Source organism: Camelina sativa, chromosome 13, assembly GCF_000633955.1.
Source record: "Camelina sativa cultivar DH55 chromosome 13, Cs, whole genome shotgun sequence".
NCBI lineage: Eukaryota > Viridiplantae > Streptophyta > Magnoliopsida > Brassicales > Brassicaceae > Camelina > Camelina sativa.
In genome coordinates, this window is record NC_025697.1 from 21,258,246 (window position 1) to 21,275,311 (window position 17,066).

The following is a 17,066-nucleotide window of genomic DNA, read 5'->3' on the forward strand; positions in this document are numbered from 1 at the left end:
CGGAACAAATGTTTGCTCTTAAAAATTTAGTACTTTCCTCTTATTAACCGGAAAGTTTTTAATAAAACTAACATTAGTTTTGTAGAAAAATACATCTAAATGAAAACAAAACAAAAAAAAAATATGTAAAGGAGGTAAAAAAACCGTAACTATAATAATAAAAAAATATGTGAAAAAAGTAAAAAACGTAATTATAATAGTTCTGAAATTAGATAAACACGAGTTAATTTAATTAACCCGATAATCTGACCCAATTTTATGTTATAATCTCAGCAATTCTGTGCCTAACTTCTTTTAAATCATGACCGTAGAATTTAAGAATCTTTTAGTCTTAGCCGCTCGCTACTCTGTCAATATTAAACCAAAGAAACCAAATTATTGCTTTTAAGATAGCTAGGTGTTAGTCCATGCAATGTGTGGTTGCATGCATGATGATTTTTTTTTTTGTCAAACCAAACATTAATTAGAAGAGAATTCCAAGATTGGTGGTCCAAACCGGAGAAAAAGAATTTACAAATGAAGTTTCAGAGATTAGTGTTTTCGAAGATCGAGCGAAGCAATTTGCCTTCAAATTTTATGCATGTGGGATCTTAAACAGGGTGAAGAGTGGAAAAGAATCTAGGAGCAAGTTGAATTCATTCAACAGGTTGAAAATCGCCGGCCAATCTTCAAGAGTCTGAACAATCGAGACTAGCTGAGCACAATCCGTCTCCAAACTTTGAAAAACAAGTCCAACAAAAGGATATTTTCCATGGCTCATATCAATGCTTCTAACTCCGAATGGAGCTGGAAGGGCTTCATCGAAGACATCTTGCTTCCAATAACAAAGTCTTATCCTCACCGCTAAAACACCGCCAGCCTAAGCCAGCATCTAAATTTGTTGCCTTCCAAGAGCTATCTATCTGACAACAAGGTAAATGATCTCGGACTGCTAAAAGGACCAAAGGAAGAATCCTCTGAGAAAGATTGTGCCTCCTCCCATAATAACTTATCACATAAATCCTGATTTAGAACATTTATTGGCTACCTTTATACCTTGAAAAACTTTTTATTCCTATATTTTGAGAGCGACAAAAAAATCCATGGTAACTGAAATTGTGTGTCTGGTTCTCTCGGCTGAGGCGATCCCTTCCAGAAAATAAAATCCAAGTTTGAATACGCCGAAGCATAAAGGAAACCGACTGATACTATTGGAACCGGAGACAAATCCCAAATCCTACGCAAGCGTGGACACTCAAAGAGGGCGTGAATAAATGTCTTGATCGCAGAGTCACATCTTTTAAACCGAGTGTCACACCATACACCTCGGTGAGCTAGCCGGTCAATCACACGAAGAAATCCATAGGCAATTTGCCAAAAAAGTGTTGAAGTTTTGGTGCAACTCTAAGTTACCAAGCGTGAACTCGGAGACCAGTACATGTCGGACCATACTAAAAAAATTGGTTTGCGGAGAGGCTAAAAAAATTGCCTTGGCCACCTATGTCACCAAAGTACACTTATATTTTCGGTCAAATGTCCTGAGAGAACTCTACAGTTAAGTGTGCTTATGCTGGAGTAGTTTCAGGATAGGTGACCTTCCAGGAAGTGATTGTCGGAACTATGCGAGTGAGGACAAAACATAAAAAGCATATTACATTACCAGTTACTACATTCGAATTGTCCCTACTATTTCCTACAAAATCATAACACTACTAAATTTTCCCACATAAAATACAATATGATTAGTTAGGATCAAAATATCACACCATGTAATGTTTAACATATCAATTAACCAAAAATATTCCCCCATGCTGTAGCGCGGAACCCTTCCTCGTTATCTAGTAAAGTAATATACTATGTAAAATTAGGGTTTGTTATTGGCAACTAACTCAAAACCAATTGGCAATGAGTGTAGAGGCCCTAACCCTTTATATATTACTTAAGTCCCTTCATATTTATCAGATGTGGGATCTTTTCTCCATATACTACTTCCTCTATTGTACAAAAAGTGTTATTTTAACTCATTTCACATAAATTTAAAAAACAATAAAATATACATATATGCCTTTATTTAAGAAATGTTTAATGGATTAATTTAGTCATAGATTAAAGGTAAAATTATGAAATATATAATATATATATATATATATATTTTGTTAAAGAAACTAAGAAATATAATATAAAAGATGCATTAGAAATATAAAATAATGCATTAAGAATATAGAAAGACACTTTTTTTGGAAAAAATCTCTAAAATGATGCGAAACATAAGGAGTAGGCCTGGGCATTCGGGTATCCGATCGGATTCGGGTTCGGATGTTCGGGTTTTTGGATTTTCAGATGTAGAGATATAAAACCCGATCGGGTATTTTCTAATATCGGGTCGGGTTCGGATCGGGTGTCTTCGGGTTCAGATCGGGTGTCTTCGGGTTCAGATAATTTCGGGTTACCCGAAGTCAAAAAAAAAAAAAATCTGTCTTGAAAAAAATAAATAGATAAATAAATACTTTCTATCTTCCTTTTCTTGTCTCCTTCTTCTTCATCTCTCTTTTTCAACAAAAAAAACCTAGATTTGTTTATCCATGACCACTACTTCAAAAATTAAATCCTTCAAATTCCCTACCAAATCTAATATTTATAGCAAATTATATGATATGATTCATATTTATCTTCCAACCTCACTCACTCTTCAAACCCCACAAACTATATTTGTTTTTTTGTAGATTTGCTTGTCATGTTTCTACTAAAATTGATTTGGGTAATAAAAAAATAAAACAATTATGAGTTCTGTTGATTGAAAAAGAAAAAAATAAATCAATTTTAGAATACATAATTATATATATATATATATATATATAAATAATTAACGTTTTCATACTATGACATAAAACTAAGGTGGCAAAATGGTTTATGATAAACTTGTAAATACCTAAGATATTGGGTTCAACCCCACTTAGATGCATTTTTGTATTTATTTCGGGTTAGTTCGGATATCCGAATTTCAAAAAAACTAAATCCGATCGGGTATTTAGTACTATCTGAATCCGAACCGAACTGCCTATTTCGAACGGATTCGAGTTTGGGTTTCAGATTTGGTTAAAATGTCAGGAGTATTTAACATTAAAAGAAAAAAAATTGAAAAAAAATATTGAAAAATCCCCGACCCTTACACATAGGGGAAAAAATAAATTAAGTTGGCGTTAGTAGTTTACCAATGTGGGATAAAATACAAATCCTGGGGGCCTACTGAATCTTTCTTTTTTTTTGATAAAAACTAGGCCTGGGCATAAAAACCGTACCCGAATACCTAACCCAAAATCCAACCCGAAAAATCGGGTTAGGTACGAGTTTGCCTATAAAACCCTATTGGGTTCTATTTTCTAATACTCGTAGGTTCGGGTTACGGTTGGGTAATATCCAGTACCCGTTTGGGTACCCATTAAACCCGAACAGATAAACATATTTATAATATTTATCATTAATATAATGCAATTACCCCAAAATTATGATTATAATTTTGAATATTTCATTTAGTTTTATACCTAAATATCAAAAATAATCAAAATATCTAAAATATTTTGTTATGTAAGTCAAAATTTAACTAAATTTAGTTATATTTATTCGGGTACCCGGTAGTTCGGGTACTAATCGGGTTCTAAAATTTGTAACCCAAACCGACCCAAACCCGATAGTACCCAAACCGAACCGAACCCATACATCTAAAAATACCCAATGGGTTCTATTTTTCTAAACTCGTTTACCCGAACCCGAATGGGTAATACTCAAACCCGAACGGTTTACCCGAATGCCCAGCCCTAATAAAAACACACTATATTGGTGGGCACCTGAATCTTTGAGCCCATTAAATGATTACCAATGATTGCGACCCTTTAGATTTTGTCAACACGTACGGACCCTAAATTTCCGCTGACAGACGACCCTACATTTGCGCTGACGGCGCGACGGAAACCATGGCGAATCTCTCTGCTTCTACATCGGCGAACCGAGAGATAGAGTCTCAAGAACCTGACGAAACTCGAACAGCTCGTAGTCGTAGCTTATACCCCGATAACGAAGGTACATAGTGTACCAATCCAAGCTTTGTGACAGATTAGGTTAGGATGATAGCATTTCAAGTTTGCTTGATACTGTTTTACAAATCGATCAAAATGGTTACGATGATAGCAGTTTAGTTTTTAAGTTTGCTTAGATACTGATCATACTATTTTGCAAATCGATTGAATATATGGCTCTTTCAAACTATATATGTAGAACCGACCATATATCAATCAATTGTCGAACCTTATGACCTATTTAGTTATACTAGGCACTGATAATGTTAGCAATAGTATGTATATGTCTAGGGTGTTTTTTTATCTAAGCTTGTTCAATTTTGACAGATTAGGAAAGAGTTTCGACAAATTTGTCTCTAATAATGTAACTTCATTTACTTGTGAATTTGACAGAGTTTCTCTATACATGTGCTCCAATGAGTCCGCTGCAATGAGAGGGGATTGGAACGCAGCCAGCACAATAATTAAATGGTTGCAACGAGATAGTTCGCACAGCCATTACTGTTGATTTTGATGCTCCTCTACATGTAGCATCTTCAATGAATCAAGTAGCATTTGTCAGAGAACTTTTGAAGAAGCTGCAGAATAATGATTTGGCTCTTCGAAACAGATTCGGTTTCACAGCACTCTATTCTGCAGCTCAGTCAGGGGCTACAGAGATTGTTGAGATGATGATTGACAGGAACCCTAGTCTTGCACAGATACCTGGAAATGAGGGAGAGCTTCCACTGTTGACTGCAATCATGTTTGGGCACAAGGAGACAGCTTCACTTCTCTTCGAGAGAACAAACTTCAATATCATTAACAATGAGATGTTGACAAAGCTCTTTCATAATCTCATATATTCAGATTTCTTTGGTACGTAAATCCTCTTCTTTTTTCATTATGGTCCAATCTATTACTCTATATATAGCAATCAGCATTTGGCTTAAACACTCTATATATAGCTATCAGCTTCACTTCTCTATATATTAGTTGCTTTTGATTACTTAATTACTCATTTTTAATAATGATCCACATTTATGTTCAGATTTTGCTGTGAGGCTGTTGGATAGAACGAGCACAGTAGCTGCCTCTCAAGATTCCAACGGCTATACAGCTTTGCACTTGATGGCTTTAAAGCCTTATGCTCTCTCGCCTAACCGCAGTAAGTTGATTGATCCATACAATCTCTGTCGTCAGTTTTTTTTTTCTTCTTCTTCTTCTTTACTACTTTAAATCAAACTCCCTTTTCTAGTGTTGTCCAATTTCTTCCGTGGAGAAAGAATGTCATCCTCAGCTGGGGAACTGATAGAAAATCTATGGAACCATTTTGTGAATCAACATGGCACCTTCACTTCATTTACACAGCCAAAAATTATGCTTTTTGACGCTGCAAGTGTTGGGAACGCAGAGTTTCTAGCTATTATCATCTCCAAGTTCCCAGATCTCATTTGGTTTGTTAATGAGAAGAACCAAAGCATATTCCACGTAGCTGCGGAAAACCGTCATGAGGGCGTATTTGGTTTGATCTTCGACCTAGGTCCTGCAAAGAGTAGAATTCTAGACTTAGTTGATAACACAGGTTGCAACATATTGCATCTTACGGCAAGGCTACCTCCATATGATCGGCTTCAAGTAGTATCCGGAGCAGCTTTTCAGATGCAGCGCGAGCTGCTTTGGTTTGAGGTACTTTTACTTCTTCGTTCCTCAGTTTTTTGCCCTTCTTTCTAATTAGACTCTCTGAAAACAGCTTTTGTGTGTGTGTGTTTAAGGCCGTGAAAAAGATGGTACCCCCTAGATGCATAGAAAGCAATACTAGTGTGCATAATACACCAGATGTCATATTCACAGAGGAGCATCAGGCTCTGCGGAAAGAAGGAGAGAAGTGGCTAAAAGGGACATCAACTACGTGCATGATTGTTGCAACTCTGATTGCTACTTTAGTGTTTGCTGCTTCTATAACTGTCCCTAGTGGATTCAACAAAGATGGATATCCTATTTTAGCGGATAGCAAATGGTTTCAGACATTTTACGGTGCATCTGCTGTGGCATTCATCTGCTCATCACTAGCCATAATACTCTTCATGTCAATATTGACATCCAGGAACTCTTCTAACGAATTCCGGATGATGCTTCCTTCGAGCCTGATGTTGGGACTTTTCATGCTGTTCGTCTCTATAGTAGCAATGGTCATAGCCTTTTGTGGCGCCGTGATAGTTATGCACCATTCAAAGATTGCTTGGAGGGGTGGTACTTTAGTGTGTTTGGCTCTCTTCATCGGGATTTCCTTCATAGCGATGCATCTTAAACTCCTCGTTGGTATGATCCGTGCATCATACTGGTCCAAATTCTTCTTGCAGCATAGAAGTCGACGTTTTCTGTAGAGGTACTTATCAAACTAAGTCGAGGTATTTATCAAACTCAGTTATAATGTTGTTGATTTGTTTGTCACAGTTTTGATAGTATAAATTATTGCAGGGAATCGTCTCTGGTGATTATAAGAATGGATAAAATTGCATTATGTCAGGTATTTTAGGTTATGAATCTTATGATAGTGTAGATTGCAATTTAATTATATAAGGAATGTGTGTATCGTATATATCAAAACAGAGTGGCTACAAGCATATATATAGTAAACAGAGAGAACCTAGGGTTAATGTATTTACAAAGAGATCCTTTAACTTATACACCTCTTCTCTTGTACTCTAATAAATTAGACATGGAACCATATATGTGCAACTGAAATTTTCTGATCAACTTTGTCAGGAGGTGCTCAAGTTCTTCTGAGAGGATAGCAGAACACATCTATTACGCAGGTCATTGTTCGGTAGCTTGTTTGTCGTTTGTTTTGTAATAATACTCTTTTTAAGTTCTCCTGTCTACGATCTACTCTGTAATCTCTTTCTTTATTGTAAACCAATTACTATGAACACCGATCCATGAACTCATAAATGATCCCTGCTTTCGATCACAGTTAGAGCATAGAAGACATGAGGTATCGATTGGTTAAATCACCAATTTGCTAATCGGTTTCTTCTTATGGGGTTACAATTCAGTGTAAGAGCCAAGTACATAAATTTTGCTTAGGGATAACCAGATTGTGCTAGAACTCTAGTACACAAAGTTGACTTTTTACTGATCTACACCACAAAGGGGCCATACAAAAACCTTGGGTTGTTAAGTCAGCCACTTACAAAATCATGTTGTTCCCACATAAGTATCATGTTCTAGCAAGCGGGGGTATGTTATTCACACATGAATCAAATGCGTCAAAAGCCTCCGTATTGGCTCTGATGTCACTTTAGTTCTTCCCTACTTAATGAACCTATGACTGTCTGTCCATCATTGAGAAAACACTTGCTTGTTGCTCCAACATAAGTCCAACTGTTCCAGCACATAAGCACCTCAAAATAACCAGGAACAAACACAAAGAACCCTTGATCCAGTTTATATGGATATTATCTTTGCTGCTACAAGCTCCATTAATGATCTGCCTTGATTATTAAAACATGAGTTTATTTGACTCGCAAGAATCTTTAACATTTAACATCGAGACTGAGACTGATCCTGCAACCAAAACCGCAAATGTTAACCAATCTTAAATTCCACACTGCCCAAAACATGTCTTGTCTCCAACAGTAAACATGATGGATCACGTCTCTGAATGCTTCACCTGCAACTCAATTTTCTTTGAATCTTAACCCTTAGCTGATATACCAATACACATGAGCTCATAGATTTCTTAACTATTAGGGCGTCCCCTATTTCCAAGAATCAATGAACATACAACAACCATCAATCTAACAGTCTTGAACCTTCATTGTATCCAACCTTATAAAACCAGATTAACCCAAACAAAAAACAACAACTGAGAAACCCAGTACTAAAACTTGCAATTATCCTTGTTAGAGGTCAACATACAAACGTGTGTCCTATCAGGACTCAGAATCCTCTTACTATGCAGATCAAGAACAGAAACAACTGTACAGATTATCGCAAAAAATATATACCTTGTACTGGCAGGGAATCAAACAATTTGTCTTTCAAGATTTGAACCGATTCCCATTTCATAGAATTAAGCCAGAGAAAGTTGTCTCATGCCTCTCATGAACCCTGAATCCATCTTTAACCGTGACCATACACCATCCTCACGCTACTTTATAAACCACAGATTCTTAACAACAACATCTATGACCTAGTGTTCTCCCTTCAATGGTTATAACAAATCCACAAACAGGTTCTTTGTACCAAACTTGCTTTGTGGCAGGCTCTTGTGCCATTGGAGGGGAGTGGTTTCCGATTTCACAGACCAGAAATCACCTCCACCGATTCGGTCTTTCTCTTTCAGCATGAATCTTCCATCCTCCAACTCTGGTGTCTTTGACCAAGAACACCAACGATCTTCTTCTTCTGTTGCTTTTAATTGCAGATCTCACAACATCCTCCTACTTTATACTAGTCCCGATTCTTCTCTATCCTCCCGTTCGCGATGCCTCCGTCTTCCGAGCTTCATAGGGACAGGGTGTCACCTTTTTTTTTTTTTTTTGACAAAGCTTTAGAACTTTCTTAATTTAGCTCGAAGCTTCCTTCTTTTTTATGTTTCTTTGACAAAGCTCCAAACTTTATGCAGTTCCTTCAGAATCAAAGCTTCCACCTTTTCTCCAAGAAAACCATGGCTTGTTCATAATTCGACAGAGAAGCGAGTAAAGCGAGGACTTTACACGCGATTAATCATTTAGAGGGCATCATCATCAGGAAATGTTGTGGTGATATAGTGCTTATGTTCGCCTTTATTTGCCGTTGATGTAACGTGTTCGACTCTTCTTGGATAATCAACTTTTAGAATTTTGTTTTCTAAGGGTTTTTCTAGTAATTGCACTCAGAACAACTCCAACAGCCCCTCAAATTATTGATAAGATTGTGTATTATAATGTAAATAAAAAAAACTTTTAAAAAGAAATTTGAGGATGTATCATTGGATTGGAAGTAATTCACCATCAAACCCCTTATTTTCTCAAAATGAATGCATTGTTGGAAATGCCCTCATAATGCCCCCCAAAACCTTAAAATAGGATGCTGAACACTCCACCAAAAAACGACTTGGCCCAAGCATATATATATGCGTATATCGATTTTACACCTCCTTTAGCCATCAACTACACTTGTAACCATGCCTCTGATTCTTAAAGGTCTTCCTCTTGACTCTCGTGCAGGTGTATGTAAACATTACTGCCTTTCTTCTATGGTTCTCGTTGACTCCATAGAAACTGTTCTAGTGATTAAATCAAAATTTTTAGAATTTCTACTCACTGATTCAAAAGTCATCCTTTTAAACCATACATAGAAGTCTACATACATAGATGTTCCAAACACCTGAAATTGTCTAACACATCAAGGTCCATCACACATTCACATTGAATAGAGCTACACCGGGGATATTCTAGTAATTTGAAAGTCCTTTAAATAATACACTTCATAACCAGAGTTCGTTATAGGACATCATTATCCACTAGGCTTTTGTTTTTTTGTGTAAAGAGATATGTTCGTCTCGAAATGTCAAAAGACAAGATCGTTATGCTTTCCTATGAACTCTCAAGCTCTTCACCTATGGAAGTAAACAAAGAAGAGGTCCAAAACCATTTTCAGTCCGAAGAAGATGACGAAGATACTTCTCTAGGCAAGAGAAAGATAAGTAAGTTGTTCTATTACAAAACCAATACTCTAGTTTAGTGTTGTGCTTCGTCTACCAAAACTGACTCTAAAAAGATCGATCACAATGATTTTTGATATTTGACAGATACGATTATTAAGAAAGATAATGAAAGAGAAGTAAAGAGAATAGCCTTCTCTCAGGAACCTCTACAAGAAAAAGAAGAAGACATTGATATGATCGAAGAAGATACAGAAAGAGAGGATCATAGAGTTAACGACAAGATCATGGAAGATAATGTTCATGAAGAAGAGTATGTCGTTGACTTTGGTGGATTCTTTTGAAACTTGTCTTCTCTATGATGACCTCTACGTTGACTTTTTCGTTTCTTAAGATCTTTGCTTGATTGCTTCTTTGTCATGTAATTATATGTCTATATATGAAATGAAAGAAATCTGATTCTTGTCTCTTTGCATTGGTCCAAATCAAAACTAGAGACACACAAAAATGTACAATTGTAATCATCTTCACGCATCAATCTCTTCTTGGTTTCAAAGAGTAAAACAAATGATGATTGATGAAGCTTTTTTTTTTCTTTGGTTTTCAAGACATGTTCGATGAATCGGTTTGGTCAGGATCTGTCTGAATCTCATGTGCAAGTTGTCTTGTTAAACAATCTGCTCGTTCATCGTGACCTCCTGCAAATGTATAAACTTTGAAAGCAAACTGAAATGCCCTCCACATCCTCTTAGCTCTCTCTGCCTTCATATTATTCATCTTGCTTTCTTCACTATTCTTTGCTTCCTCGTTTGCTTCTCTCCTCTCCTAGAAAACATAAAGCGTCAATCAATCATCCTCAAGAATCAATTTCTTGATTTATGTATATACAATTATATATACCTTTAGTGCTAACTCCATACAATTTGATGAAACATCAACCATAGTTTCTTTGACTTGAACAAGAACTTCGAAATCGATGTTAATGTTGTATCTCTGAAACATTTTAGCGTCTTCGTCTTTTGTTCGCTCAACCGTTTCAATCTCTCCTTTAAATTTGTTGAAGTAACGTTCTATCTTGTCTAGAAGATCGTTTAATGGAGGTTCAATCTTCCAGTTCTTGAGCTCAACTAAAATCCCATCTAACTTCTTGTACAAGGCACCTGCTGTTCTTATTGCTTCTAGTTTCTTTTCAGGGAAGCCTTCAAACCTCGCAAGAACCTAAACAATCAAACGAATTTTTTGCATCTCAGCTAGAAACGGTGAGCCGATTCAAAAAATAACACAAGGAGAAAACATACTTGAGTTTCATCAGTTAGTTTCTCAAGAACAGATTCCACTTTGCTATGAAATTCAAGCAATTCTTTCATGTCTTTTGTCCGGAAACTTTGTATTGAAGATTTCAGTTCTTCGATTGATTTAGCGTATTTCTGAACATCTTCTTCGATTTGCTGGAAATAACTCGACCTGTGACACAAATGAAAGAGTTAGTTAAACTCAAACGTATAGACATGAATTGTGAGTCAAGTCATTTTACCTCTTTGTCATCTCTGCAAGTGCATCGGCCATTCCTGATCGTGCACCTTTAACAGGAGATTTCTCTGGAACATTCTTTTGCCCTTTACTTGCTTTTCCTGTTTTCCCTTCAACACCTCGGCCTTCAAGCTTCCCTTTGAGAACCCAATACAGATTTGCTATTTGTGCTGATCTTCTCAATTTGCTAGTTGCTTTCTTAGAACGCAAAGATCTTACGATACCTGGTGGTGCTGGAGGTGCCGGCATTGATTGTTGTCTCGGAAATTGACAAAAAGCTCCACTTTCAGATGATTTTGACGTAGGTGGTGGCGGTGGAGGAGCCGGAGCTTTGAGTTCAGACTGTGGTGATGGAGGTGGGGGTGGTGGTTGTGAGAGAAGAGTAGATTTGTTGTTTAACATTGAAGCCATCGGTGACGGCGATTGCGGTGATGGAAGTGGCGGAGGTGGAGGCGATCGAGGCACTGATTCTTCTTCTTTTTGAGAATAGTCTATTGAGTTACTCTCTGAAGTTGTGGTTTCACTATGGTCCTCTGTTTCAAAACCTACAAGATGATGCTCTGTTTCAATCTCAGGCTCTGTGTCAGAACCATCGATGAGGTTATGTTCTTCAATCTCATTCTCTGCTTCAGTCTCATGATCTGGTCCAGATCCTTCCCTATGATCCTCTGTTTCAATATCATGCTTCTCTGTTTCGAAAACAGAGGAATCATTATCTTCTTCTTCTTCCTCTTCTTCTTCCTCTTCTTTTTCTACTAATGATGTATCACTCTCTTCGTTTTCTTCTTCGATACTAATCTTCATATCATTAACACTCTCTGAATCTCTTTGTGACAAGATCTGCATAGCAAACCGCTTCAAATCAACAGGGCTTAACCTATCCAAAGCTTGAGCTCTCAAGTTCCAAAGACTTGGAGATGTTGAGTTACTAGACATTAGCATTGTCCCCGGAAGTACTGATCTTGGTGTTAATGGAGACGGGTAAAAAGAGTTGTTACTTTCTGAATAAGAAGCAGATCTTGTAAAGCTTCTTCTTGCTTCCGATGAAACACCCTTTGGTGTAAAACTCTTTCTTCCTTCAGATTCATGATCCATCATACCGAACCTTTCTCTTGTCGTCTTGATTAGTCCATCAAGAGCTGCTAATACATGCTCCACTGTGCAAACATTCAAAAAAATAACTTAGTCTATATGTTTACACCAAAACTCTCAACTAAATAAAGTGTTTTAGTAAACAAACCTAGACGATCAGACTTATTCTTGCCAACACCACTGTTTTTGTACTTGGATCGATAAATCCAGTCACTATCCATAATCCAAGAATCCCCAATAGCTCTGAGATCTTCATAGAAGAAAATCAACATCTGTTTTTGGGGCATTTCTGGGATTAACAAGACTCATCAAGTAAACAAATGACACTAACTCAAGAAATTGCTATTTTTATTTGTTGTTGTTTATTGGATGTTTTTTTACGTAACTCAAAATCTGTTAAAATCATATATGTGTGTACCTTATCCATGTCAGCTCCTTCCATTACAAAAGATTGATTAATGGTTACAATCTCAGGAGAAAGCTTTTGTAAATCCTTCATTGTTTGTGTTATAATCTGTAACACTCAACAACAAAAACAAAAAAAAAGACATGAAGGTTTTAGCATATAAAATGGACAAAAATGTGTTAAAAGAAAAGGTTTATTTGTGGTTACTGACCTCAGTGACAGATAGAGAACCATCAAGAGAAGGTAAATCAATCATATCTCTAAAAGCAAAGATGTTCTTCCTTAGTTCCACCATCAAGATGAAATTTGCCATACATTTCGGCGAAGAACCATCCGAATTGTTATTTTTCGGTGTATTCACTTGATTCTTTGCATTCTTTACCGACAGAGGCGATGCCGCGCCACGGGGAGAAGAAACATGTTTTGTAGAATGCAAACTCTTTGGAGAAGCTTCTGCAACAGAAGATATTTGTGAAGAAGCTGTGCGTTTGATCTCTTTATTATTCTTTTTCTGATCAACATTGTTCTTTGATGTTGCTGTGCGTCTAAATTCGTGTTTTCCTTTGATAAGCCTTTTTAGAGCTAGCCCTCGAGCGACCTATAATAAAAAAAACATTGTAAAGCTTAACATATTTGAGGCAAATTAATTAACACAAATGCATACAAAAGTCAGTTAAAAACATCTAATGTATAGAAAGTGCTTTTAAAAGTTTTAATAAAATAAGTGTCAAAATACAAACACAAAGTAAACGTAAAAAAAGAACAAATGATGTTTATATTAAAGACAGAAAACAAAACCTGCAACTTTGTGATCTTTCGACAGAAGGTTATCGGCGTGAAGCCGCAAAGCCTCCCGCTTGACATTGCGAGTTTTGAAATCGAAAAAAAAAAAAAATCGATTTATCAACTAAGAAAAAGGATTGAATCAGTAGAATCCATTAGAAAGAGAATCCTATCTCTTTCTTAATGAATATTTTTTCAGGAGAAAGAAAGAAAGAAATGTGTTTTTTTTTTGTTCTTTCAACCCTTAAAAAAAAAAAAAAAGAGGGGAAGAAAAAATCGGAAACAAAATCAGTCTGAGAAATCCTAGAAGGATTGTATCCGTATCTGTCTCTCTCTCTCTATCTCGATCTCTAACCCTTTTGGTTTATTATTAGAAACTTTCGAATGATTGAAATCTTTGACTATTATTATCACTGCTGTTAATATTATTCAAAACACTTAAATTCTCCTGAAGGTTATGCTATATTACGTTGGACTTTAGCTGTTATTCTTATGTTTCGTAAGGATTTTTTTACAACGGTTGAAAATATTTTTAGAGTCCTTATATTAGATTTGTTTAGCTAAGAACACTTTTTCTTAAATTAGATTTACTAAGTCAAGTTATCATTCAAATCGACTTTACAAGTTGAAAAGATACTTAAACCAAAAAAAAAGTTGAAAAGATACAAGTAGAAAAACAGAGGATCGAAGAGTTAATCTGCATAAACGTAAATCAGTTTCTTGACAAAGAAGCAACCGATTCAAGTGTGTGGTGTGGATTGAGTCATATATAGACCCTTATTAAATATGACAAGCTAGCTCAGTAGTATTAACCCAAAATAAAAGTGGGGCACAAAATATAGATAAATGTTATGGAAATATATACAAGTACTCTGTAGTAAATTAGTAATCGTTATAACGAGCTATATATAATAATAAACTGCTCACGTCTTATTACAGTCCATGCATGCTCTTCCGCGGCAGGGCATTATCTGACGGACCATATTTACATAAATATAAATTTATCCAAAGCTCTAATGACAAAAACAAAAACAAAAAAGGGTCAACTGAAGGAATTCAGAAATTAATCGATTAAGACAATTAGACAGCAAATTGTTAAACTTATTCTTGCTAAGAATTGTAAACATTACTCAAAACGAGTGTCGTAGACTCGAATACTTTAAATTTTGGAGTTTTGACCTTCAACATGAAAATTTATAAGTCTAGATTCGAATTTATGTAGCAATGCAAATTCTGTTGTCACTCGACATGGATTTGACTGGATCAGCGTCATAATGACTCAAGATGATGTGTGTGTAACCCACTGAGATCTTTTAGGTGATGAAACCCCAATCTATATTCTCTACAGGTAAGAGCCTCGAAACTTCATACACCATCATTTTCCAAATGAGAAATTTTTAAAAATGTATTGATACGAATTTTCCACACCAAACTCCATATTATAAACGTAATACACTTTTCTGCCCAATTATGGAAACAGTCAAAACAACTTCTGTATGCATCTCATATTCGCATGCATGCATGATGCATTGAGTAGAGAAATTAGAAGAGTTTGTTCTTAACTTCTTATACTGTAGTTGAAGAAGGATATCATTGCAAAACTCATCATATAGCACTATATACCAATTGGTGCATGCATGTAGAATTAATTTTTGGTTCCTTGTATTAATTAGTCCATTTCGGTTTGATTTTTTTAAAAAAATCCTAGATATGCTTGTAAACCAATATATGCGTTAATTGTGTATACATTATGTATCATGATCCATGTATGGCTTTAGCTTATACATACATATATAGCATGCAACGTCAGGAGTGTAAATAATGTATATTTACTTGACTTCATATGCGTGTACATTAAGGCCTGCATAATATATATACACACACACACTAATACTAGAATACTAGCTAGATACATGTAAGAAGGGTGAAATTTTCACTGGCCCTTTGGCTTTTAAATATTCCAAAAATACGTTTCTCAAAAGGCCATCATATTGACCAAGCTGGTCTACTTAAAAATTAGTTAAATAATAGCAATTTATATCATTGCGTCGCCATCTAAATTTACGTTTCTTATATAATAAACACTTATATAACAATGGAAAATGTAACAAGATATTTGGTTACTCTCATTTAATATTCAAAAGTACATGCTCTATGCATACAGTCTTCGATAAACTTCCATGAGTTCTTGGAAATTTTATTTACTTTAGAGATTTTTATAGTTTGGGACCAAATTTCGAATGCTATATATAATTCTACAAAAGGACAAAAAAATTACAAAAATTAAAGTGATAATAATTCTTTGTCATCTCTTAAAAAAACGTATCAGCCTTATCTAGCTCGTGATAAATTCCAATTAAAGTATCATAAACTAATTATAATTAAGATCTCTTCTGCCGTGAGATAATGTTAGGATTCATAGGCTCAAAACACGTTTCCTTTAAGAGCATGAACACCAACACACCAAGATATAAGTTGCTTAAGTCAAAACAGAGAAGCTTTCTTGTTTGTTGCAGCAAAAACAGAGCATAGAGAGATTAGAGAAGAGAGTAGAGAAGAAGATGGGAGCACACACACATTTAACGAGTTCAGTAGTGTCAATGTGACACCACCTACATCTCGCCGAGACTCTTGCTCGGAATCCACTAGAAGAAGAAACATAGATACAAATTACAAGTGTCTCACTCATAAACACTCTTTGTATCAACCTATGTTCTAATGAGAAAAAACACTCCCCAAAGCTAAAGCTTTTACATGTTTTCACTCACCCTTCTGGCTACATTGTGTGCTACATAATGCGGCTCCATGTGGCTGCATTGACTCTCTCACGACCTCATCTTCAATTTATATTGGAGACCTCCTCAACCCTAATGCACAAAGAGACAAAACACAAAGGCTCCTCTCTTGTGGTCCCAAAAGTAACTTAACCAAACTTCAAGTTGACTAGAGTTAACCTTGGGTTACTTTTAATTGCCTTTTGCTTGAGAAACATGTTCTCACATCAACAATCTCCACCTGAGAACCTGTTGATCGAAACAACTTTCACATACTTGAGAGAGAACCTCTTCTAGCTTCTTGGATTCCAATCTCGGTTCATGAGTATCAATACTCAGCCTTGATCCTTAGCAGCTTAAACCCCTTAAACCTGCTTGATCCTTCCTGCATTTTACTGTACAATGCACTTCCGCTGTGACGGTTCACACCGCTAAACGAACCTGAGCCATCAACACATCGGCATATCATCAGAGTTGTGAAAAACCAGCTTCATACACACTTGTATTGAGCTCAACTCTTTTATGATCCTTCTTTGATGCATTCAAAACTTGAATACTTGATGTCACTGCTCAGAAAAATCCATTAACAAGTTAAGAACACCTCCAACTTGTTAATCTCAACAGAAAAACTCCATAAGCTTCACCACATATGAAACGTTCAATCACATATTCTCCACCATGGCCTCTGTTCAGACCATAAGCATGTTACAATGATTGATGTGCCTTTTATTCATCTGCAGAACTTGATTCCCTTGCTAGCTTCTAGGATTTACTCATGCGCATTGAGATCAAAACCC

The 17,066-nt window shown here is 36.0% G+C and overlaps 3 protein-coding genes and 1 long non-coding RNA gene across 4 annotated transcripts; 2 read left to right on the top strand and 2 right to left on the bottom strand.

The window, feature by feature from the left end:
- Positions 3,925–8,580, top strand: LOC104737361 (ankyrin repeat-containing protein ITN1-like). The gene is made up of 7 exons (XM_010457529.2): positions 3,925–4,056; positions 4,446–4,910; positions 5,083–5,199; positions 5,290–5,720; positions 5,807–6,420; positions 6,513–6,561; positions 6,801–8,580. The coding sequence occupies exons 2-5, from the start codon at positions 4,592–4,594 to the stop codon at positions 6,416–6,418; spliced, it is 1,479 nt and encodes a 492-aa protein (XP_010455831.1). The 5' UTR covers positions 3,925–4,056; positions 4,446–4,591; the 3' UTR covers positions 6,419–6,420; positions 6,513–6,561; positions 6,801–8,580.
- On the bottom strand, positions 7,037–8,867 carry LOC104737362. Its single transcript, XR_759722.2, has 2 exons — positions 8,045–8,867; positions 7,037–7,601 (listed from the first exon to the last, which is right to left on the bottom strand). It is a non-coding gene; the product is annotated as an uncharacterized LOC104737362 (long non-coding RNA).
- LOC104737364 lies at positions 9,516–10,153 on the top strand. Its single transcript, XM_010457531.2, has 2 exons — positions 9,516–9,726; positions 9,832–10,153. Exons 1-2 carry the CDS (start codon positions 9,588–9,590, stop codon positions 10,026–10,028), a joined length of 336 nt encoding a protein of 111 aa, XP_010455833.1. The 5' UTR covers positions 9,516–9,587; the 3' UTR covers positions 10,029–10,153.
- Positions 10,247–12,378, bottom strand: LOC104737363 (uncharacterized protein At4g04980-like; the record flags this gene model as incomplete). The annotated part of the gene is made up of 4 exons (XM_019234617.1): positions 10,247–10,509; positions 10,585–10,902; positions 10,983–11,148; positions 11,219–12,378. Coding segments are annotated over 4 exons (1,866 nt in total), but the record flags the coding sequence as incomplete, so codon positions are not given.

Bases quoted from the DNA above. Each gene is read 5' to 3' on its own strand.
- LOC104737364 (XM_010457531.2), top strand. From the start codon at position 9,588: ATGTCAAAAGACAAGATCGTTATGCTTTCCTATGAACTCTCAAGCTCT. The intron at 9,727-9,831 runs GTAAGTTGTTCT...GATATTTGACAG, and splicing joins TCTAGGCAAGAGAAAGATAA to ATACGATTATTAAGAAAGAT.
- LOC104737361 (XM_010457529.2), top strand. From the start codon at position 4,592: ATGAATCAAGTAGCATTTGTCAGAGAACTTTTGAAGAAGCTGCAGAAT. The intron at 4,911-5,082 runs GTACGTAAATCC...ATTTATGTTCAG, and splicing joins CATATATTCAGATTTCTTTG to ATTTTGCTGTGAGGCTGTTG. The intron at 5,200-5,289 runs GTAAGTTGATTG...TCCCTTTTCTAG, and splicing joins TGCTCTCTCGCCTAACCGCA to TGTTGTCCAATTTCTTCCGT.